Source organism: Mus caroli, unplaced genomic scaffold, assembly GCF_978045245.1.
Source record: "Mus caroli unplaced genomic scaffold, Mus_caroli_1 scaffold_18, whole genome shotgun sequence".
In the NCBI taxonomy this organism is placed as follows: Eukaryota; Metazoa; Chordata; class Mammalia; order Rodentia; family Muridae; genus Mus; species Mus caroli.
Window position 1 is genome coordinate 58,570,810 of NW_028227273.1, and position 21,916 is coordinate 58,592,725.

Here is a 21,916-nt window from a genome sequence, read left to right on the forward strand (position 1 = left end):
CTCAGGGCTTTCCCTCTGCTGAGTCACTGAATGAGCTGGGTTGGGGGCAGCAGGGCTAGGGGACCACGAGGACCTGGGAGGATAGAGGATAGAACCAGAGGGGATGGAGGAAGAGCCCTGTGGGGGAGGGAATTTCAATTTCTAAAATTAGAAGCAGGAAGGAGGCTGGAAAGGGCCAGATTATGTAAGCTGGGTTGTCTGTTCTTGGGCAACTAGAGATCCACACCCGAGCCTATCCGGGCTTCTAAGCCTCGTCTCATCTTCTCTGGGACTCAGTCCTGATATCTGCTGTTTGCCTACCACACCCAAAACCTGGACTTCAGCTCTGGGCAATCCAGGCTTGGCCTAATACATAAATATCTATTTTCCGAAGAACCTGTAGTGGAGGTCTTAGGGGTAGGAGAGAGAAGCTCTGAGACGTGGAAGATGGAGAAGAGCATCCACACCACTTTTCAAATTCAGGTGCTCTCTGGAAATGGAGAAACTACGCAAATCCCCCTGCCAACACCTGAGACACAACCCCGTCCTCAGTTTGTTTGTTTTTTCAATAGTTGATGCAAGACAGGAAAGAATTGCGCAGGTGTGCGCTGTGTGTGGTCCAAAAGGTAATGGTCAGGCTACAGCCCAGGCCTACCCTAGATGTCCCCGAGTTGCACAGGATGAGGTGTGGTACCAGAGACCCTCAGGGATCATCTGGAGGCTAGGAAGAGGCCCAAGCCCCTGACCCCAAGACTAGGCAGATGCTGAGCAGGGGAAGGGGGCAGCTCTGTGAGAGGAAGCTGCCGATATTCAGATTCGGAGAAGAGACCTGGAACTGTAAGCAACCCAGGCATCCGGTTCCTCTCACAGGCTGGGGATCTCGGAAGCGGCATGCAAAGAGCCCGTACTGGAGTCAGGGACCCGTGAGCAAGGGTGAGGTGGGGGACCTGTGAGCAGGGGTCAAGGGGGTGGCTGTACCCACTGCTCCCAGATCTTTCATTCTGGAGCACCTGGTTTCCTCTTCTACACGAATTACATGAAACCCGAGGTAAGATAAGCTAGGATACCCTGCCTACCCCACCCTAGCCTCCCTCCCTAGCCTTCTCTGGTGTGTGTCCCCCAGGCCTGGTGGGGGTTCCCCTGAGATAAAGGCTGTTCACTTTCTCTGACCACATGGTTTCCGCCTCTGCATCTCTCATTTCCTAGGCCGATAAAAATACTGAGTCCCAGAGGCCCCGGCTTCCTCTGACCCCCTGGTACCAGGCAGCAGGCATCCTGTCCACCATGGTGGGGGTAGGGAGGAAAATCCGGGATTGCCAAGAGTTGACTCAATGGCGATCCGACTGTGGAACAGTTGCTGTGGAAATGTGTCCCTTCCCTCAAGCTGGGCCCAAGAGTTGGATCTCTAGGGTGGGGTGATTTGGGGCTCAATTTGAAAAACAAAGTTAGGAAATAAACTAGAGATTAGACGGCTGCCTGGGGACTGAAGTGGGGGTGGGTTCAGGTTAAATCAGGAAAGGGATCTGGGCTTCTGTTTGGCACAGGTCAGCTGAGCATCATGGAACCAAGGGATTCAAACTCTGCTTTGGGGAACATACCTATAGCCCAGTGACTGAAGGCATGAATTGCTGCCTTCACAGTAGGGCCCATGGGAACCAGGCAGGAGGCTCCCCGGAGGCCAGGGACAGTGAAAATCCCTGAGGCTGACCAAAGAGCTTGGACCGAGGCTGAGAAGTCACAAAACGTAGCGTGAGCTGGTGTGAGCTGGAATGTGCACTGAGCATCTCCAGGTAGAGAAAGAAGCACAGGTGTGTGAGAGCCTGTGCAAGCAAGGCTGGGATCGGAGAATTGGGAGTTTTACTGTAATGGCGGCCTGGGGCACCTGTGAGGATCAAGAATGGGAGCGTTCTGCGGGGCCCAGCCTGACTCTACCACATGAGCTCAACCTTTTCAGCCACTGTGATCTTGCTGGGGGTTCCAAGACAGGACAAAGTGGCCCGACAAGGGCTTGCAACTAACTTAAGAGACCCAGGAGCTGCTCCTGACTTCTCCCAGGCTTCACCTCGGCTCTTCTCCCTGCCCCAGGGCCGCTCACAGGCTACAATGCTTGCCTATCTGGGTCATAGAAGCTGGGAGCCCTCTTCGCAAAACCAACCAGAAAACTTAACAAACCGTCTCCATTCCGTCTCCCCATGTAAAAACTGTTCTTAGTCCTTAGATGAATTCCTTCAACCCTGTTGTCTGGCGCTAGGTCATAAACTCCACAGAGGCCTCGGGAGAAAGGTCTTGCCAATGGATGGGCCTAGTTGAGTTCCCTGACTCTGTATCTATTAGGAGACCACCTCTGTCCAGTCACTTTTCTGCACAGCTGTTCCGTAGGCGTCAAATCTAAACCTAAAACCTGGCGCCCAGCCGGGTTTGACACGAAGACTCCTGTTGCAAAAAAAAATGGTTTCCGTATGCTTTTGTTTTGTTAACTTGTCTTTTTTTTTCTTTTTTAAGATTTATTTTTTATTTATATGAGCACACTGTTGTTGTCTTGAGACATAACAGAAGAGGGCATCAGATCCCATTACAGATGGTTGTGAGCCACCATGTGGTTGCTGAGATTTGAACTCAGGACCTCTGGCAGAGCAGGGTGCTCTTAACCACTGAGCCATCTTTCCAGCCCACTAACTTGTCTTTGTAACAGTATGAGCTACACATCTTTTTTTTTGGGGGGGTTGTTTTTTTTGTTTGTTTTTCGGTTTTTTCGAGACAGGGTTTCTCTGTGTAGCCCTGGCTGTCCTGGAACTCACTATGTAGACCAGGCTGGCCTTGAACTCAGAAATCCGCCTGCCTTTGCCTTCCAAGTGCTGGGATTAAAGGTGTACGCCACCACCGCCCTACTGAGCTACCCATCTTATGAGGGGTAAGAGAAGTCCTGTCCTTCAGCCCCTAAATTGTCAACATCTCTCCAGAACGTGGGTGTGGACCATCACCCACCCCGCTTTATAAAACTGTACCCTGAGTAGCCACACAACTCAAAGGTAGAGACAGGAACATTAAGCTCCTCGTACTCCAACATTCCAGGACTTCCTACTCTAGTCCCACAACTGCGGTGGCAACTGTGTTGTTCATTCAGAGAGGGGAACGGGTGTGGGGACATAGCTCGGTCCATAAAATACTGGCCTTGCAAACACGAAGCCTGGAGTTGGATCCTCAACACCCACATAAAAAGTCAGCCCGGTGGTGCATGTTTGTGGTCCTGGCACCGGGGGAGTGGGGGAGACGGGAGTTCACAGGCCAGCCAACTTAACCTAGTCAAGAAGCCCCAGGTCCCAGTGCCCAGTGAGAGACCCTATCCCTCCATAAAAGGAAGGAAGGAAGGAAGGAAGGAAGGAAGGAAGGAAGGAAGGAAGGAAGGAAGGAAGGAAGGAAGGACTGGGCAGGGGGAAGCTGTGTTGTTGGCCACCAAGCCTGAAAACCTGAGTTCTACCCACATAGTGGGGGAAGAGAACTGATTCCTACAAACTGTCCTCTGACCTCCACAGTGCCCTGTGGCACTCATGCACACCACAAATAAAAGTGTAATTAAACTTTTTTAGCCAGAAAGTGGCGGCACACACCTTTAATCCCAGCATTCTGAAGCAAAGGCAGGCGGATCTCTGAGTTCGAGGCCAGCCTGGTCTATAGAGTGAGTTCCAGGACAGCCAGGGCTACACAGAGAAACCCTGTCTCGTGGGTGGGGAGTTGGAGGAATAGTGGATGGTTCCTGAGAAAGAACCAAGATTGGATTCTAGCTTCTACACACACATGCACACGGACAGGTGTAAGCCTGCACAGATGAACATACATAGCTGCATATACACACCCGCATATACACACCTACCAAGATGACAACTACAATATCCTATAAACTTCATACAAAGGGACATGAAGATGTGCCACATGGTTATTGGTAGAGCTGGGAAAGTTCTTGGATCAGCACCCGTTTCAGCTGCCTAAAGGGTTGGATGTGGTCTAGAACAGAAAGGTTCATGGCTGAGGAGAAAGACAAGGGGTTCCATTTCAGAGAGTTTCATGAATTCAGAAAAGACACTGCTGCACAGTGAGTAAACATGAGGCCACTGTCAGAACCCTAGGAAAGAGGCCAAAAAAAAAAAAAAAAAAAAAATACCCAAGCTAAATCTACAGAGAACTCAGAAGCAGCCTGCCCAAGGTACTACAGTGCTCGGCTCAGAGCAGCCATGACCCTCAGGGGAAACGTCCTGCAATCGGGTGTGGAACTTAGGTGCTTGGGCATCGCTTCTCCTCAGAGGTAAAGCAGCCAGAGAAGTAGGAGAATGCAGAGGCCTGGGGTGGGGGTGAGGTCAGCCAGAGAAGAAGCCTCAAGTCAAGTCGTGATGGGGCAGCTACGACTTAGGCCTCAAAGAGATCTGCTGGGCGAGAATTGAAAGGACCTCGTAGGTTCACAAACTAGACGATTACGAATTTTAAGAGACAATTTCGTTTTATTAGAAGGGAGAGTTGCTTTTCACACTGAGGAATGAGTGGGCGGTGAGCTGAGTGAGGGGCGGTGGGTACAAAGGATGGTGGAGACAAGACAGGCATCATCTCTACCCACGAGTCTTGATGATGGGGAAAATCTTACCAGTTCCTGTTAGTCAAGGGGCCTTGTACTGGGAAACACCACACAGAGGGAAGGCGAGAGGGAGACAGATTCCAGGGAGGGAATTTAAAACTTATCTTCAAGAAATGACACCAAAGCCGGGCGTGGTGGCGCACGCCTTTAATCCCAGCACTCGGGAGGCAGAGGCAGGCGGATTTCTGAGTACGAGGCCAGCCTGGTCTACAAAGTGAGTTCCAGGACAGCCAGAGCTATACAGAGAAACCCTGTCTCGAAAAACCAAAAAAAAAAAAAAAAAAAAGAAATGACACCAAATACGTCCGTGCGTTAAATAACATACGATGGAAAAGACACTAAGGACGGGGATGGGGCGGAGGGGGAAGGATTATAGATTGAAGGATCAATCTTGAAAAGAAAAGGTTCTTCAAGGAAGCTGTAAAGAGGAAGCTTTAGTTAACAGAAGGGCAAAGACGGAGGCAGGGAGGGAAGCCATCTTCAGGGGCCTTAAGCTCAGTGGAGGGTGGGGGAAGCCGAAGGTTGTGGAGAACATTGGAGAATCCCTTGGAGACTGAAACCCGGGCGAGCAGCCTGGGGGCCCACCAGCAGCCCCTCGTGACCGATTCTGCAGCTCAGGAGGAAAGCCCAGGAAATGCCTTTCATTTCCTCAAACCGAGATCTTCAAGGTCTTCTTGGTTAAACATCGGGTGGGAAAAATTTTCAAAACTGAGAGTGTAACTGAAATTGTTGAGCCTGTTTGTTTGTGGTAAATAAAACCAGCAAGAATTGCTGGGGGGCTGGCTGGGCTGAGAAATGGCTGGGCTGGGGGATGGGACTGGGGCTGAGGCTGGGCTGAGGGAGCTGGGGAGGGGCTGAGATGGCTGGGGTGGGGGATGGTGCGTTTTCCACATAAGCATGGGCACTTGGGCAGCAAGCCCAGCAATCCTACCTTGAGATAGAACATGAGGAGGGAAGGAGAATCCCCAGGCACTTGTGGGCTAGCCTGGGCTGTGCAGCCACAAAACCTGAACCTGCCTCAAACAAGGGAGAAGGTAACACGAGCCTCCCGAGGCTGCCCACTGACCTCCAGACACACGTGTGAAAGCACACACAAGATTTTTTAAAATCAGAAGTAGCCCGGTGTGGTGGATTATGCCTGCAGTCCCAGCCTTTAGACGTGAAGGCAAAAGGACCGGGGGTTCAAAGTCAACTTCAGCTATATGTCAAAACTAAGACCAACCTATGCTATTGGACAGTCTCAAGCCCCACATCCCCAAAAATAAACACCAAGAAAGAATTCAGGGGGTTGGAAAGATGGCTCAGTCATTAAGAGTACTGACTCTTCTTCCAAGGATCCTAAGTTCAAATCCCAGCAACCACATGGTGGCTCACAACCATCTTCTGGTGTGTCTGAAGACAGTGACAGTGTAGTCATATATGTAAAATAAATAAATATTTAAAGGAAGGAAGGAAGGAAGAGGGAGGGAGCTGGAGAGCTGGCTCAGAGGTTAAGAGCACTGACTGCTCTTCCAGAGGTCCTGAGTTCAATTCCCAGCAACCACATGGTGGTTGACAACTATCTGTAATGGAATCTGATACCCTCTTCTGGCATGTAGGCATACCTACAGGTAGAACACTCATATACATAAAAAGTAAAATAAAACCTCAAAAAAAGAAAGAAAGAAAGGAAGGAAGAAAGAAAAAAAGAAAGACAAAAAGGAAAGAAAAATTAAGGTAAAAGTGCTTGCCTGAATTTAGGAAAAAACATTTTTTTTCAGCCAGAATGCAGTGGAACATGTGCTTAATCCCAGCACATGGGAGGCAGAGGCAGGTGGATCTCTAAGTTTGAGGCCAGCCTGGTCTACAGAGTGAATTTTAGAACAGCCAGGGCAACACGGAGACACCCTATCTTGAATAGAAAAAAACATTGAGATAGGTCTTACTCTGTAGCCTTGTCTATGTCTGGTCTGAGCTTCCCATGTAGGCCAGGTTTCTCTCAAACTCATAGAGATCCACCTGTCTCTGCCTCCCCAGGTCTGGGATTAATGGCGTATACCACCACACCTGGCACCAGTGATGTGAAACTGACCTTTGAACCCCACAAGGTAGAAAGAGAAACTGAATTGATTCCCGTAAGTTGTTCTCTAACCTCCACACACAAACTGGGGCACGTATTCACCCCTGCATACACAAAATAATTTTTAAAATGTAATTTTTTTTTAATGAAAGAGAAGCTAGAGATCTGAGTCAAAGTGAAAGATTAACTCAGTGGAGAAGAGAGGATGGAAGAAACAGGTTATTATACCTAGGGAGAATTCAGAGATCAAAGTCTTAAAAAAATAAAAAAAAGAAGGATTTTATCATTAATCTGTGTGTGTGAGAGTTGTGTGTTGTGTGGTTGTCCCCACAGAGACCAAAAAAGGATCAGAGCCCTTGGGGCTGGAGTTGTGCGGCACCTGACATGAGTATTGGAAACTGAATTCCTCCTGTCCTCTGCAGGAGCAGTACATGCTCCTAACCAGTGAGAAGTCTCTCCAGCTCCCAGGGTTGAAGCTCTTGAAAGGCAGCCTTGCTTCCAGGGGAAGCTGAGGTGGGAGGTGTGACCTTTCCCAGAGTGGCAAATGAGAGAAGCTGAAGCTGGCCACCTTAAGGCTGGAGAGCTGAGCCCAGAGCCAGCCGAGGACAGACATGTGCACTCTGGGTGGTTTTGAAGATGGTGCCAGGTGATGAAAGATGAAGAGAAACTGAACCAGATGACCAAGTTGTTAGGCATACAGTACAGATGTTGATGGAGATACAGCTGTGAAGACAGGAAGAGTACGATTCGTGCAGAGTCGGGAGCCTCTAAAGAAGAGAATCCTGTTGGTAGCATGGCCGCACTCCTCTGTGTCACTTCTCCCTAATGCTGGTGTCAAAGGAAGAGCTACCTTCTCCAGAGAGGGCACAGGCGTTGTCTAGTGCCTAAAGAAAACATCTTCAAAGATGAAACAGGGGATGTGCATAGATATTCCACAGCAAGAGGACACTGTGAACCAGATTCACAGAAGAGTCCTTGCTGGGTAGTGAACCACAGTGAGGACCACAGTGGGGACCAAGGAGAAGGACATCCTGACAGGCTTGCTTTTGGAATCCATGACAAACTATGCATTCTATCAACACCCGGCATTTATTGTGGGGAGGCGTGGGACACTAACAGGCCCGTGGTCCAGAGCTTTTACATCCCAGGCCACCATTATGCTGGTAGCTCCTTGTTTCCCTCTAACCCCATCTTGCCTGTGAACCTGAATGGCTTCAGACTTAACAAGTCTCTCTCTCTCTCTCTCTCTCTCTCTCTCTCTCTCTCTCTCTCTCTCTCTCTCTCTTAATAAGATTTATTTATTTATTTTATGTATATGAGTACACTGTAGCTGTACAGATGGTTGTGAGCCATCATGTGGTTGCTGGGAATTGAACTCAGGACTTCTGCTCACTTTGGTCCCACTCGCTCAGGCCCGCTTGCTCTGGCTTCAAGATTTATTTAATATTATATGTAAGTACAGTGTAGCTGTCTTTAGACACACCAGAAGAGGGCGTCAGATCTCATTACGGATGGTTGTGAGCCACTATGTGGGTGCTGGGATTTGAACTCTGTACCTTCGGAAGAGCAGTCGGTGCTTTTTCCTGCTGAGCCATCTCTCCAGCCCCAGACTTAACAATTCTTGAGAGTGGATTTAGATCTCATGTACCCAAAGCAGCACATTTGGCTTTTCCTGCCCACCTACCTAAGGACCCTACCTTAGCTCCCATCCAGCTCCATCACCCAGACCCCTGTTTCTCCTCTTGCTCTTCTGCAAGGCAGCATAGACCAGGGAACCACCTTGTAGACCAGGCTGGCTTCAGACTCACAAAGATCCACCTGCCTCCCAATCACCACCATCCCTCCTCCACCCTGTTCTATCACACACACTCACACCTTCCAAAAGGTCCCACTTGAACCTGAAAGATCACAGTTGAATAAAATGTGATACTTTGTGTCTTCCAAAAGATCACAGTTGAATAAAATGGAGATACTTTGTGTCTTCTCACATGATCTGGCCCTGCCTTCCTCTCCCACTGCATCTGACCTCTTCAAGTGTCTCTGATGTGGTCAAGTTCAGTTTCTTGCTGTCCATCAGCATCCCTGGCTTCCTCCCTCCTCCCTACCTATCTGTCACCTGGGCCTTTTCTTCAGTGCTACCCTTGCTGAGAGTCACATTACTGAGTGCTGTATCCAAGAGTATTCTCTTCCACTCTCCTTGTTTTCCCTGTAGGACTGTTTTACAGATTCATTTTATTTTATGGCGATGCTGGGAATGGTCCCTGGGTCTCACTCACGCTAGGCAAGTGCTCTATCTCTAAGACACATCCCTGCTCTTTGATGTGTCTCTTCCATCTGGCCTGGCTTTAAGGATTTACTCTTAGGATTCTTTAGCTCAACTTTGTGCCACAGTATGCTTCCTGCCTTGAACAAACTTCCTGGTTGGTACTCAGTAAACACGTATTAAAGGCTGTTGGAGGGTGCGGTGAGGTAGGACAATGTCCAGCTGTAATTTCTGGCTCAGGTAGAAGTTCCATCTAGTATCATGCTTTGTTTGGGGTCAGTAGACAGAGACAGGGTAAGCTGTTTCACAGGAAGGAGTTTATTTGAGAGTCCTTTGAGGGGTATGTGCTTAGATTTGAGGTTGCGTTTGAATTGTGATTTGGGTGAAGGTTAAACTTGGGTAAAATCTGAGGCTAAAAAAACAGAGACTCACAGTCTTTGACTACTGTCACTTCAGCCTAGTTTGCAGGCTCCGGAGCTTTCTGTGGCCCTTCCTGAGAGTGGTTATAGACGATGCACAAGACTCCCAGTCATCAGCCCTCCCACCCGGGGAAAGTCCCAGACAGCTGTTGGCCTCCCCAAGAGAGAAACTGAATTTCACATAACCTCTAAAACTGAGATTGAAACCAAAATTGGCCCATGGCAAGGCATATCCGCCAGCGTGCTGCCAGCTCCCGTGACACAGCTTAGCCAAGGCTTACCCTTCCTTCGTCTGTCTCCATCATCTCCTCATGCACCCTCTCCTTTCCTCTGCCCCTCCAGGTCCTGGCCTTCTGCTCTGACTCAAATCTAATCCTCTCTCTCTGTCTCTCTTTCTGTCTCTCTCTGTCTCTGTCTTTCTCTGTCTCTGTCTCTCTCTCTGTCTCTCTGTCTCTCTGCCTCTCTCTCTGCCAATTTTTATTTTAATACAGCTTAGCCAGCGTCTCGGCTACCATCAGTTAAGAGACAAAAGCAACAGGAAGCATAAAGACTCCCAGAGAAAGAGGAACAAAGAAAAGGAGCCAAAGATGGACACAATGACAGAATTAAATTCTGTCTGAGAGAACTCAGTGAAGAGAGCCTGCTTAGCCTGCTCAGGCTGTGGGTCCCATGGCCAGTTCTGCCAAAGACCAAAAGAACTATGACAAGATATAGACAAGAAATTACAGGACTTCGTTGTTTGTTTGTTTTGACAAAGTGTTTCATGTAATCCCTGTAGCTAAATAGGACCTTGAACACCTCCTGATCTTTCTGACTTTACTTCCCCAATGTTAGGGTTATAGCATGCATCCACACCTAGTTTACCTGGTGCCAGGGATAGAACTCAAGACTTTCTGCATGCTAGGAAGGCACTGTACCAATTGAACCACATCCCCTAGCCCTGAAAGAGGTGTTTATGCGTTTCCTTCCTCCATTACATCTGGGCAGCCACCAATGCTGTAGGCTCTGACTTGAAGCACTCTCTCCTTCCCATTCTCCCCAGGATGCAGGCTCTTGTCATGGGCTCTTGCTGGGTCATTGTAAAATGCTCTTCACTGGTCTCCATGGCGACCTCAGGACCTTCCTCTGATTCTTCATCTTGCTTAAAGACTCCATTTTATAACATTAACGTGTAAGTGGGTCTTTCTTTTACGTACACTTTGTTGGTGGCTCTCTATCTTTATTAGAATGAGATTTAAATCCTGCAGGTGAGTTCGAGGCCAGCCTAGTCTACAAGGAGAGTTCTAGGACAGAGCTGTTACACAAAGAAATCCTGTCTTAAAAGAAAACAAACAAACAACAACAACAACAAAACCCTGCAGGGTGTGTTCTCTGCTTACCACAGTCTTTCTTCTGCTTATTCTATATGTACCCAGATGCACACCTCAGACAGGAGGGCTCTCTCTCAGGCAGACAGTACATATTGTCCTTCCCTACCTCTCTTTCTTTCATTCGTTCTTTCTTTCTTTCTTTTTTTTTTTTTTTTTTTTTTTTGGTTTTTCGAGACAGGGTTTCTCTGTATAGCCCTGGCTGTCCTGGAACTCACTCTGTAAACCAGCTGGCCTCGAACTCAGAAATCCGCCTGCCTCTGCCTCCCGAGTGCTGGGATTAAAGGCAAGCGCCACCAATGTCCAGCTCTCTACATTTCTTATCTCCACTATAAATGCCCCCAGGTTCCACGGATTTCCTGTGGACTGCCTTGCCAAGGTCATGAAACTCAACCACACTCCACTAAACTTGAGATCCCCAAAGTCAAGAATTTATCTCTTGGAGCGTCTCCCTGATTCCTTGTTCCAGGTGCACATAGTGTTTGTGGGATGCAGAGGAAGAGACTGGATGAGAACTACTGAGCTCACAGCTCATGTCCTGGAAGGATGGGGCCTGAGTAGCTGGACACTTCGGAATGAGTGACAGCCTAAGACGTGAGAAGAAGCACTTCTGTGCCTTTCCAGCCTTCGGTCCTACCCACATCTTCCCCCAAGGCAAACCATCGAAACTGGAATTCCTCTTTACCAACCAGGGTCCTGGAGACTAGAATCCTCCTTTTTTTCCATGACCTAATAGTATTGCCCTTCCCCCACCTTTGGTGTAAGAACTTGTCCTAACAAAAATTTCTAGTCCTAAATCAGAGGCCTCATCCTGTTAGGGTCCTGCCCCATCCCGAGGAGGAGGAAGGACTGCCAATCAGAGCGTCATGAGAGCTGAGCAGACAGGACCTGCTTCTCTTCCTTCTCAATTGTTTGGGCCTGAGAACAGCAGTGTGCCCAGTGGCCAGCCTGACTGCCACCATCGCCAGCTGCAGCCTGCTACAATAGTCTGACTGATGTCATGTGGCAGCAGCGGTGACATCTGAGGTGACCAGCTGTTGTCATCTATCTCCATCTTAAAAAAACATGAGCAAAAAAAAATAATAAATCATCTTCAAAAACTTTGCTTTTTGAGAGCTGTAACTTACAAGCTGAGAGAAAACTGGTTCCTAACAGGATTTTACTACTCAGTGTTTCTCAGACAGAAACTAGACAAACAGCCATCAGGAGTATCCTTGTGACTTTGGCTGTCCGCTTAAGGCAGTCTAGAGTCACCTGAAAAGGAGTCTCAGCTGAGGGACTGCCCAGGCTGTGGGGATGTCTGTGTGTGTTTGGGAGGCGGGGAGGGGGGCTGTTAATTGATGTAGGAGGCCCAAGACCACCATGGGTGGCACCGTTCTCTGCACAGGGGATCCTGGGTTGTATAAGAAAGCTTGATAGATGGATGACATTTGGTGCACACACTATTAAGCCCAGCACTTGGAAGGTTGAAGTAGGCGATTTCTGTGAGTTCAAGGCCATCCTGATGCACATATTGAGTTCCAGGGCAGCTAGAGCTACGTAGTGAGAGCCTGTCTCTATGTATATGTATGTATACATGTATATGTATATATGTGTGTATAAGTAATATATAAAATATAATAATAAAATAACTTTAAAGAATAAATTTTGAAAAAAAATCAAACACTTTGATAATAATAAGAAGAAAAAGAGCCAGGCAGTGGTGGTGCATGCCTTTAATCCCAGCACTCAGGAGGCAGAGGCAGGCGGATTTCTGAGTTCAAGGCCAGCCTGGTCTAAAAAGTGAGTTCCAGGAGAGCCAGGGCTACACAGAGAAACCCTGTCTTGAAAAACAAAAAGAAAGAAAGGAAGGAAGGAAGGAAGAGAGAGAGAGAAGAAGAAGAAGAAGGAGGAGGAAGGAAGGAAGGAAGGAAGGAAGGAAGGAAGGAAGGAAGGAAGGAAGGAAGGAAGGAAGGAAAGTTGGGCCAGCAAGATGGCTCAGTGAGCAAAGGTGCTTACTGGCTTTACCTAATGGCCTGAGTTCAGTTCCCAGAACCCACATGGTAGATTGAGAAAACCAGCTCCTAAGAGCTGTAGTCTGGGAGCTGGCAAGATGGCTCAGTGGTTAAGAGCACTGGCTGCTCCTCCAGAGATCCTGAGTTCAATTCCCAGCACCCACACAGCAGCTTACAACTGTCTATAACTCCTGTTCCAGGAGAGCTGACATCCTCATACAGGCATACAAGCAGGCAAAACACCAATTTACGTGAAATAAAAATGAATTATGTATTAAGAAAAAAAAAAGAGCTGTACTCTGACCTCCACATGTGGCCTGTGGCACTTGTATGCACTCACATAAATAGCTATGTTTTTAAATGTTCTGCTGTGTGTGTGGGATTTTTGCCTGCATGTATGTCTCAGCACCACTTGAGTATAGTGCCTGCAAAGGCCAGAAGAGGATGTCACATCCCCACAAACTGCAGGGACAGATGTAATAAGCCAACATGCGGATGCTGGTAATTAACACTGGTCCTCTGGAAGAACATCCAGTGCTCAGAACCCTAAGCCATTTCTCCAATCCTCAAAATAATATTTTAAAATTTTGTCTTAAGACAGAAATCATCAATGTGACTGCTGGGAATGTGGGAATGGACTCAGGGGCTCACACATGCCTGCAAGCAGCTACCTGAGCTGCATCCCAGGCCTTCCAATAGAGAAGTGCTGCTCAGATGTCCTTTGCTGGGCAGTAGTAGCACACACCTTTAATCCCAACACTTGGGAGGCAGAGGCAGACGGATTTCTGAGTTTGGGGCCAGCCTGGTCTACAGAGTGAGTTCCAGGACAGCCAGGGCTACACAGAGAAACCCTGTCTCGAAAAACAAACAAACAAACAAAAAACTGTCTTCACCTGTGTAGAATTCTGAAGCTCCCTCTATACAGAGCATTGGAAGCCTGGGGTGTACATTTGGGGTTACATGATCTTGGGGTTCTAAGAGAATACCCCCAAATCATCTTCCAGACCTGGCACATTCTAGGACAGGGTTCTCAACCTTCCTAACTCCATGACCCTTTAACACAGTTCCTCATGTTGTGGTGACCCCAACCATACAATTATTTTCGTTGCTATTTCATAACTGTAATTTTGCTGCTATTATGAATCACAATGTAAACATTTGTTTTAAATAGAGGTTTACCAAAGGGACCTCGCCCACAGGTTGAGAACTGCCGCTCCAGAGAGTAAGGGGACACAGTTAAGATTGTTACACACCAGGATGCCCCAGATTTGGGGAGAGGGCACTGCAATGGAACTTCTTGACATGAAACTGGCAGATGAAAAAAAAAAAAAAAAAAAGCTGGGCAGTGATGGCACACGCCTTTAATCCCAGCACTTGGGAGGCAGAGGCAGGCGGATTTCTGAGTTCGAGGCCATCCTGGTCTACAGAGTGAGTTTCAGGACAGCTAGGGCTACACAGAGAAACCCTGTCTCGAAAAAAAAAAAAAAAACAAAAAAAAAAAAGCAAAACAAAACAAAACAAAAAAACAAAAAAAAAAACTGGCAGATGACCAGAAAATACAGATATATTGGAATAACTGTGACTTGAACCCCTAAAGACAAGAGAGGAAATAGACCTGAAGGGGTATGGGTCAGTGGCGGCAGGCATGTCAAGCATCCAGAACCCTGGGTTCGAACCTGAAAAAAACAAAGGTGCCGCTAACCACATGTGGCTTCGGAGCCCTCCAGACATGACCATGATCGACAGAGAGGGAAATGTGCAGAGAAGCCTGTGAGCAGTCAAGGGTGCAGAAGTGTTATAAACCATCACCCTTCAGGGAACCAGGCTTCCAGTCACAGCCCAGCTGTACCCTCTCCACGAATTGCCCGGGCCGTTCACTGGAACTCCTGGGCCTGACCCAGCTCCCTGCTAGTCCCTGCGGCCCACAGTTCCCCGGACCCGACTCCCTTTCCCAGAACGCAGTAGTCTAAGCCCTTAGCCTGCGGTTCTCTCCTAGGCCCCAGCCTTTCCTGCCTTCGACTGAAACAACAGCATCTTCTAAGCCCTGGGGGCTTCCCCAAGCCCCAGCCCCGACCTAGAACCCGCCCGCTGCCTGCCACACTGCCGCTTCCTCTATAAAGGGACCCGAGCGCCAGCGCCCAGGACCCCGCACAGCAGGTGAGCCTCTCCTACCCTGTCTCCTTGGGCTTACCGTGGTATCAGGCATCCCTCAGGATCCTACCTCCTTTCTTGAGCCACAGCCTTTTCTATACAACCTGCCTGGATCCCCAGCCTTAATGGGTCTGGTCCTCCTGTCATGGCTTTGATTTTTGGTCTGTTCCTGTGGCGGCCTTATCAGTCTCTCTCTCTCTCTCTCTCTCTCTCTCTCTCTCTCTCTCTCTCTCTCTCTCTCTCTCTGCCTCTGTCAGCCATTGTCTGGTTCTATGGTGGAGTTTTCCTCTTCCCTCTGTCTCTCCTTATCCCTGCTCACTTCAGGGTTCCCATGCCTGTCCCCTTTTCTGTCTGTCGCCCTGTCTCTCAGGGTGGCTGTCTCAGCTGGGAGGTAAGGTCTGTCTTCCGCTGTGTGCCCCGCCTCCCCTACACACACACACACACACACACACACACACTCACTCTCACTCTCTCTCTCTCTCTCTCTCTCTCTCTCTCTCTCTCTCTCTCTCTCTCTCAGCAGGTTCTCCACATGACACTGCACGGCCGTCTCCACCTCTTGAGGGTGCTTGGCACCCCTCCTGTCTTCCTCCTGGGGCTGCTGCTGGCCCTGCCTCTAGGGGCCCAGGTGAGGCAGCAAGAGATTGGGGGTGCTGGGGTGGCCTAGATAACTCAGAGTCCTAGAGTCCTCTCCACTCTCTTCTGTCCCAGGGACTCTCTGGTGTTCGCTTCTCCGCTGCCAGGACAGCCCATCCGCTCCCTCAGAAGCACTTGACCCATGGCATCCTGAAACCTGCTGCTCACCTTGTTGGTAAACTTCTTCCTCCAGAGGAGAGGTCCAGTCCCTGCCTTTTGTCCTACTTGCCCAGGGGCCCAGGCGATCTTTCCATCTCCCCACACCAACTTTTCTTACTCCTAAGGGCAGGCACCCCACTCCCATCTCCCTACCAACCATCCCGGTTGTCCAGTGCCTGCTCCCTCAGGGATGGGGACCTCTGATCTTGATCACCCCCCAATGTCTTGTGCCTCTTCCCAGGGTACCCCAGCAAGCAGAACTCACTGCTCTGGAGAGCAAGCACGGATCGTGCCTTTCTCCGACACGGCTTCTCTTTGAGCAACAACTCCCTCCTGATCCCCACCAGTGGCCTCTACTTTGTCTACTCCCAAGTGGTTTTCTCTGGAGAAAGCTGCTCCCCTAGGGCCATTCCCACTCCCATCTACCTGGCACACGAGGTCCAGCTCTTTTCCTCCCAATACCCCTTCCATGTGCCTCTCCTCAGTGCGCAGAAGTCCGTGTATCCGGGACTTCAAGGACCATGGGTGCGCTCAATGTACCAGGGGGCTGTGTTCCTGCTCAGTAAGGGGGACCAGCTGTCCACCCACACCGACGGCATCTCCCATCTACACTTCAGCCCCAGCAGTGTATTCTTTGGAGCCTTTGCACTGTAGATTCTAAAGAAACCCAAGAATTGGATTCCAGGCCTCCATCCTGACCGTTGTTTCAAGGATCACATCCCCACAGTCTCCAGCCTTCCCCACTAAAATAACCTGAAGCTCTCACGGGAGTCTGAGGCACTTCAGGGGACTACATCTCCCCCAGGGCCACTCCAGATGCTCAGGGGAAGACTCAAGCCTACCTAGAAGTTCCTGCACAGAGCAGGGTTTTTGTGAGTCTAGGTTGGACAGAGACCTGGACATGAAGGAGGGACAGACATGGGAGAGGTGGCTGGAAACAGGGGAAGGTCGACTATTTATGGAGAGAAAGATTAAGTTATTTATTTATAGAGAATAGAAAGAGGGGAAAAATAGAAAGCCGTCAGATGACAACTAGGTCCCAGACACAAAGGTGTCTCACCTCAGACAGGACCCATCTAAGAGAGAGACGGCGAGAGAATTAGATGTGGGTGACCAAGGGGTTCTAGAAGAAAGCATGAAGCTCTAAAATCCAGCCACTGCTTGGCTAGACAACCACAGGGACCCCCTGCACCATCTGTGAAGCCCAATAAACCTCTTTTCTCTGAGATTCTGTCTGCTTGTGTCTGTCTTGCGTTGGGGGAGAAACTTCCTGGTCTCTTTAAGGAGTGGAGCAGGGGACAGAGGCCTCAGTTGGTCCATGGGATCCGGGCAAAGCAAAGAGACATGAGGAGCAGGCAGCTCCCAGAGACATGGTGGATTCATGGGAGTGAGGCAGCTTAACTGCCGGAGGAGACCCAAAGGATGAGCTAGGGAGATCCATCCAAGGGTGGGGAGAGATGAGGGTTCTGGGGAGAAGTGACTCCACCGGAGGGTGGGAGAGTGTTTAGGACTGGGAGGGTGGGGGAGGGGAATCCTTGGAAGACCGGGAGAAATCCTGGAAGCAGGGCTGTGGGACCTAAATGTCTGAGATGTAGCGCAGTCAAGATATGGCAGAGGCTTCGTGGAAAACTCACTTGGGAGCAGGGACCGAAAGCAGCAGCCTGAGCTCATGATCAGAGTGAAAGGAGAAGGCTTGTGAGGTCCGTGAATTCCCAGGGCTGAGTTCATTCCCTCTGGGGCTGTCCCATACTCATCCCATTACCCCCCACTGGCCCTCCCAAAGCCCATGCATACTTCCCAACTCTCAAGCCACTTCCTCCAAGAACTCAAACAGGGGGCTTTCCCTCCTCAATATCATGTCTCCCCCCTTATGCACCCAGCTTTCAGAAGCACCTCCCCAATGCTAAGTTCTCCCTCATGGATGTCCCATTTAGAAATCAAAAGGAAATAGACACAGGCATGGTCTTTCTACAGAGAAACAGACAATGATTAGCACTGGAGGGCAGAGAAGAAATGGGTTTCAGTTCTCAGGGTCCTATACAACACACACACACACACACACACACACACACACACACACACACACTCCTGATTGGCCCCAGATTGCCACAGAATCCTGGTGGGGACGACGGGGAGGAGATTCCTTGATGCCTGGGTGTCCCCAACTTTCCAAACCTCTGCCCCCGCGATGGAGAAGAAACCGAGACAGAGGTGTAGGGCCACTACCGCTTCCTCCACATGAGATCATGGTTTTCTCCACCAAGGAAGTTTTCCGCGGGTTGAATGAGAGCTTTCCCCGCCCTCTTCCCCAAGGGCTATAAAGGCAGCCGTCTGCACAGCCAGCCAGCAGAAGCTCCCTCAGCGAGGACAGCAAGGGACCAGCCAGGAGGGAGAACAGAAACTCCAGAACACCCTGGAAATAGCTCCCAGAAAAGCAAGCAGCCAACCAGGCAGGTTCTGTCCCTTTCACTCACTGGCCCAAGGCGCCACATCTCCCTCCAGAAAGGACACCATGAGCACAGAAAGCATGATCCGAGACGTGGAACTGGCAGAAGAGGCACTCCCAAAAAAGATGGGGGGCTTCCAGAACTCCAGGCGGTGCCTGTGTCTCAGCCTCTTCTCATTCCTGCTTGTGGCAGGGGCCACCACGCTCTTCTGTCTACTGAACTTCGGGGTGATCGGTCCCCAAAGGGATGAGGTGAGTGTCTGGGCAGCCCTTATTCTCGCTCACAAGCAAAGTGGATTAGGAGGGTAAGAAGGACAGGGTGAGGGAAAGAAGTGGGCTAATGGGCAGGGCAAGGTGGAGGAGAGTGTGGAGGAGACAGAGTCAGGACCTCGGACCCATGCGTCCAGTTGACTAAACATCCTTCGTCGGATGCACAGAGAGATGAATGAACAAACAAGTGTGTATACATGTGGAGAAATCTGGAAAGATGTGGCCAGGGGAAGAGGGGATAAGCAAGAGATAAAAATCAGAGACAGAAATGAGAGAGGCATGAGAGATAAGGAAGGAGATGAAGGGGAAATAAGGGGAGATCAAGCACAGAGGGCACCGCAGAAAGAAGCCGTGGGTTGGACAGATGAATGAATGAAGAAGAAAAACACAAAGCTGGGGGTGGGGTGGGGCAAAGAGGAACTGTAAGCGGGGCAATCAGCGGGGAGGCTTCTCCTTTGGGGTGAGTCTGTCTTAACTAACCCCCTTCTTCTCCTACACAGAAGTTCCCAAATGGCCTCCCTCTCATCAGTTCTATGGCCCAGACCCTCACACTCAGTAAGTGTTCCCGCACCTCTCTCTTAATTTAAGATGGAGGAAGGGCAGTTAGGCATGGGATGAGATGGGGTGGGGGGAGAACTTAAAGCTTTGGTTTGGGAGGAAAGGGAATAGGAGTCTAAGTGCCTAGATGCTTGCTGGGAAGCCTAAAGGTCTCATCCTTGCCTTTGTCCCTTCCCCTCCAGGATCATCTTCTCAAAATTCGAGTGACAAGCCTGTAGCCCACGTCGTAGGTAAGATTTCTTCACATGTGCCTTGAGAATGAAGGGGCATGATTTTGGGGGGCGGGTTGGGGGGGTGTCGAGCCAGGCTGAGAAAAGACAGAGCTCTTAGTGACAGCACGTGAGAGTCAGAGCGGTGACTCAAAGGCAAGGCATCAGGGGGCCACCCGGGACCTCATAGCCAATGGGATGTGGAAAGACAGAGGGTGCAGGAACCGGAAGTGAAGTGTGGGTAGCTGTTGAGGCTCAGGATGTGGAGTGTGAACTAAGAGGGTGACACTGACTCAATCCTCCCTCTCTCAGCAAACCACCAAGTGAAGGAGCAGCTGGAGTGGCTGAGCCAGCGCGCCAACGCCCTCCTGGCCAACGGCATGGATCTCAAAGACAATCAACTAGTGGTGCCAGCCGATGGGTTGTACCTTGTCTACTCCCAGGTTCTCTTCACGGGACAAGGCTGCCCCGACTATGTGCTCCTCACCCACACCGTCAGCCGATTTGCTATCGCATACCAGGAGAAAGTCAACCTCCTCTCTGCCATCAAGAGCCCCTGCCCCAAGGACACCCCTGAGGGGGCTGAGCTCAAACCCTGGTATGAGCCCATATACCTGGGAGGAGTCTTCCAACTGGAGAAGGGGGACCAACTCAGCGCTGAGGTCAATCTGCCCGAGTACTTAGACTTTGCCGAGTCTGGGCAGGTCTACTTTGGAGTCATTGCTCTGTGAAGGGAATGGGTGTTCATCCATTCTCTACCCAGCCCCCACTCTGACCCCTTTACTCTGACCCCTTTATTGTCTACTCCTCAGAGCCCCCAGTCTGTGTCCTTCTAACTTAGAAAGGGGATTATGGCTCAGGGTCCAACTCTGTGCTCAGAGCTTTCAACAACTACGACACTCAGAAACACAAGATGCTGGGACAGTGACCTGGACTGTGGGCCTCTCATGCACCACCGTCAAGGACTCAAATGGGCTTTCCGAATTCACTGGAGCCTCGAATGTCCATTCCTGAGTTCTGCAAAGGGAGAGTGGGTCAGGTTGCCTCTGTCTCAGAATGAGGCTGGATAAGATCTCAGGCCTTCCTACCTTCAGACCTTACCAGACTCTTCCCTGAGGTGCAGTGCACAGCCTTCCTCACAGAGCCAGCCCCCCTCTATTTATATTTGCACTTATGATTATTTATTATTTATTTATTATTTATTTATTTGCTTATGAATGTATTTATTTGGAAGGCCGGGGTGTCCTGGAGGACCCAGTGTGGGAAGCTGTCTTCAGACAGACATGTTTTCTGTGAAAACGGAGCTGAGCTGTCCCCACCTGGCCTCTCTACCTTGTTGCCTCCTCTTTTGCTTATGTTTAGAACAAAATATTTATCTAACCCAATTGTCTTAATAACGCTGATTTGGTGACCAGGCTGTCGCTACATCACTGAACCTCTGCTCCCCACGGGAGCCGTGACTGTAATCGCCCTACGGGTCATTGAGAGAAATAAAGATCGCTTGGAAAAGAAATGTGATTTCTGTCTTGCAGAGGCCTAAAGTCTCTGGGTCCAGATCTCAGTCTTTATACCCCTGGGCCATTAAGACCCCCAAGACCCCCGTGGAACAAAAGGCAGCCAACAACCCTACCTCTCCCCCGGAAACAGGAGCCTAACCCTAATTACCTTTGCCCTGGGGCATGGGAATTTCCCACTCTGGGAATTCCAATACCTGCTGGGAAAGTACTGCAGTTCTTTCCGGCTGTTGTGGCTCCCATGGAGCTGGGGAGGAGCCACATTCTCAGGCACCTGAATCACAGCCAAGGAAGAGCCACAGAGCTTCAGGTGTCTAACTGCGCACCCTGCACCATTCAACCTGCCTCTGAACAGACAGAGCAGGCATGGTCCACGGAGAGGAGACCTAAGCTCTATCCCTGCTCCATGCTGGGCTGGGCTCAGCCAGCTCTGCCTTTCGGTCACCAGCCCCTTTATTTTTCCAAACCTCTGAAGATGAGTGAAATAGTTTTTAAAAAGACACAGGGCTGAAAATGTGACTCTGTGGAGCATGTTGGGGTGAGGGTGGATGCTCAGTGTATGGGATACCCTGAATTCAAAACCCAAAGCAACACAACAAAGAAGGAGCCATTGCTGGCTCTGGTTTTCCAGTGTTTCAGACAAATGATGAATGTATTGAGGTGGGTGGATTGAAAAGAGAAAAACACCATGTTTAAATGCTTTGTTGTTGTTGTTGGTTTTTAAATTACTTAATCACATATGCAGGCTTGGATTTGATCCCAACACCAATAATAATAATAATAATAATAATAATTTATTGTTGTTGTTATTCAATAGTACTTGCTGAAGCAGGCAAGGCCGACTTTATTCAGAATTAGTTATTGGTGCAGAGACTTGTTGTAGAGTGTTCAATGAGAGCAAGTGGGTCTTAAGAGCCCCAGCAGGGTGGGCGTTAGGGGGATGGCAAATGACTAAGAGGAAAGAAAAATCCGGGGTAGGGGGACTTTGTCTAAACAGATCAGACAAGACGCCTGTTGAGACAGGCCAGGTGAGCAGACATCACCTCAGGGGCTGCACGGGATGACTGAGGGTGATCCAGTCTAGGAGAGGGAGCTTGCTAAACCGACTGAATGGGGCTTTTCACGAAAACTAGGTTTTACAAGGAAGGCAATGACTAGGTATAGAAGATTCTGAAGCCTGACTAGACTTTAGCCAAAATTGGTCACCCTCTCACCCCACTGGAAGGCTCTGTGCAGAAGGTCCAAAGCACATAAGGAGTGGGTGTGTA

At 49.7% G+C, this 21,916-nt stretch overlaps 2 protein-coding genes across 2 annotated transcripts; both read left to right on the forward strand.

Annotated features, from left to right (window-relative positions):
* The first annotated feature begins 15,373 nt into the window (after positions 1-15,373).
* Positions 15,374-16,336, forward strand: Lta (lymphotoxin alpha). The gene is made up of 3 exons (XM_021150032.2): positions 15,374-15,484; positions 15,568-15,667; positions 15,893-16,336. The coding sequence occupies exons 1-3, from the start codon at positions 15,389-15,391 to the stop codon at positions 16,303-16,305; spliced, it is 609 nt and encodes a 202-aa protein (XP_021005691.1). The 5' UTR covers positions 15,374-15,388; the 3' UTR covers positions 16,306-16,336.
* A 1,685-nt stretch (positions 16,337-18,021) lies between these two features.
* Tnf (tumor necrosis factor) lies at positions 18,022-20,624 on the forward strand. The gene is made up of 4 exons (XM_021149735.2): positions 18,022-18,349; positions 18,868-18,922; positions 19,108-19,155; positions 19,447-20,624. Exons 1-4 carry the CDS (start codon positions 18,164-18,166, stop codon positions 19,863-19,865), a joined length of 708 nt encoding a protein of 235 aa, XP_021005394.1. The 5' UTR covers positions 18,022-18,163; the 3' UTR covers positions 19,866-20,624.
* The last annotated feature ends 1,292 nt before the right edge of the window (positions 20,625-21,916 follow it).

Excerpts from the sequence above, each read along its gene's own strand:
- Lta (XM_021150032.2), top strand. The coding sequence starts at position 15,389 with ATGACACTGCACGGCCGTCTCCACCTCTTGAGGGTGCTTGGCACCCCT. Across the intron at positions 15,485-15,567 it reads CCCTGCCTCTAGGGGCCCAG|GGACTCTCTGGTGTTCGCTT; the intron begins GTGAGGCAGCAA and ends CTTCTGTCCCAG. Across the intron at positions 15,668-15,892 it reads ACCTGCTGCTCACCTTGTTG|GGTACCCCAGCAAGCAGAAC; the intron begins GTAAACTTCTTC and ends GCCTCTTCCCAG.
- Tnf (XM_021149735.2), top strand. The coding sequence starts at position 18,164 with ATGAGCACAGAAAGCATGATCCGAGACGTGGAACTGGCAGAAGAGGCA. Across the intron at positions 18,350-18,867 it reads TCGGTCCCCAAAGGGATGAG|AAGTTCCCAAATGGCCTCCC; the intron begins GTGAGTGTCTGG and ends TCTCCTACACAG. Across the intron at positions 19,156-19,446 it reads GCCTGTAGCCCACGTCGTAG|CAAACCACCAAGTGAAGGAG; the intron begins GTAAGATTTCTT and ends TCCCTCTCTCAG.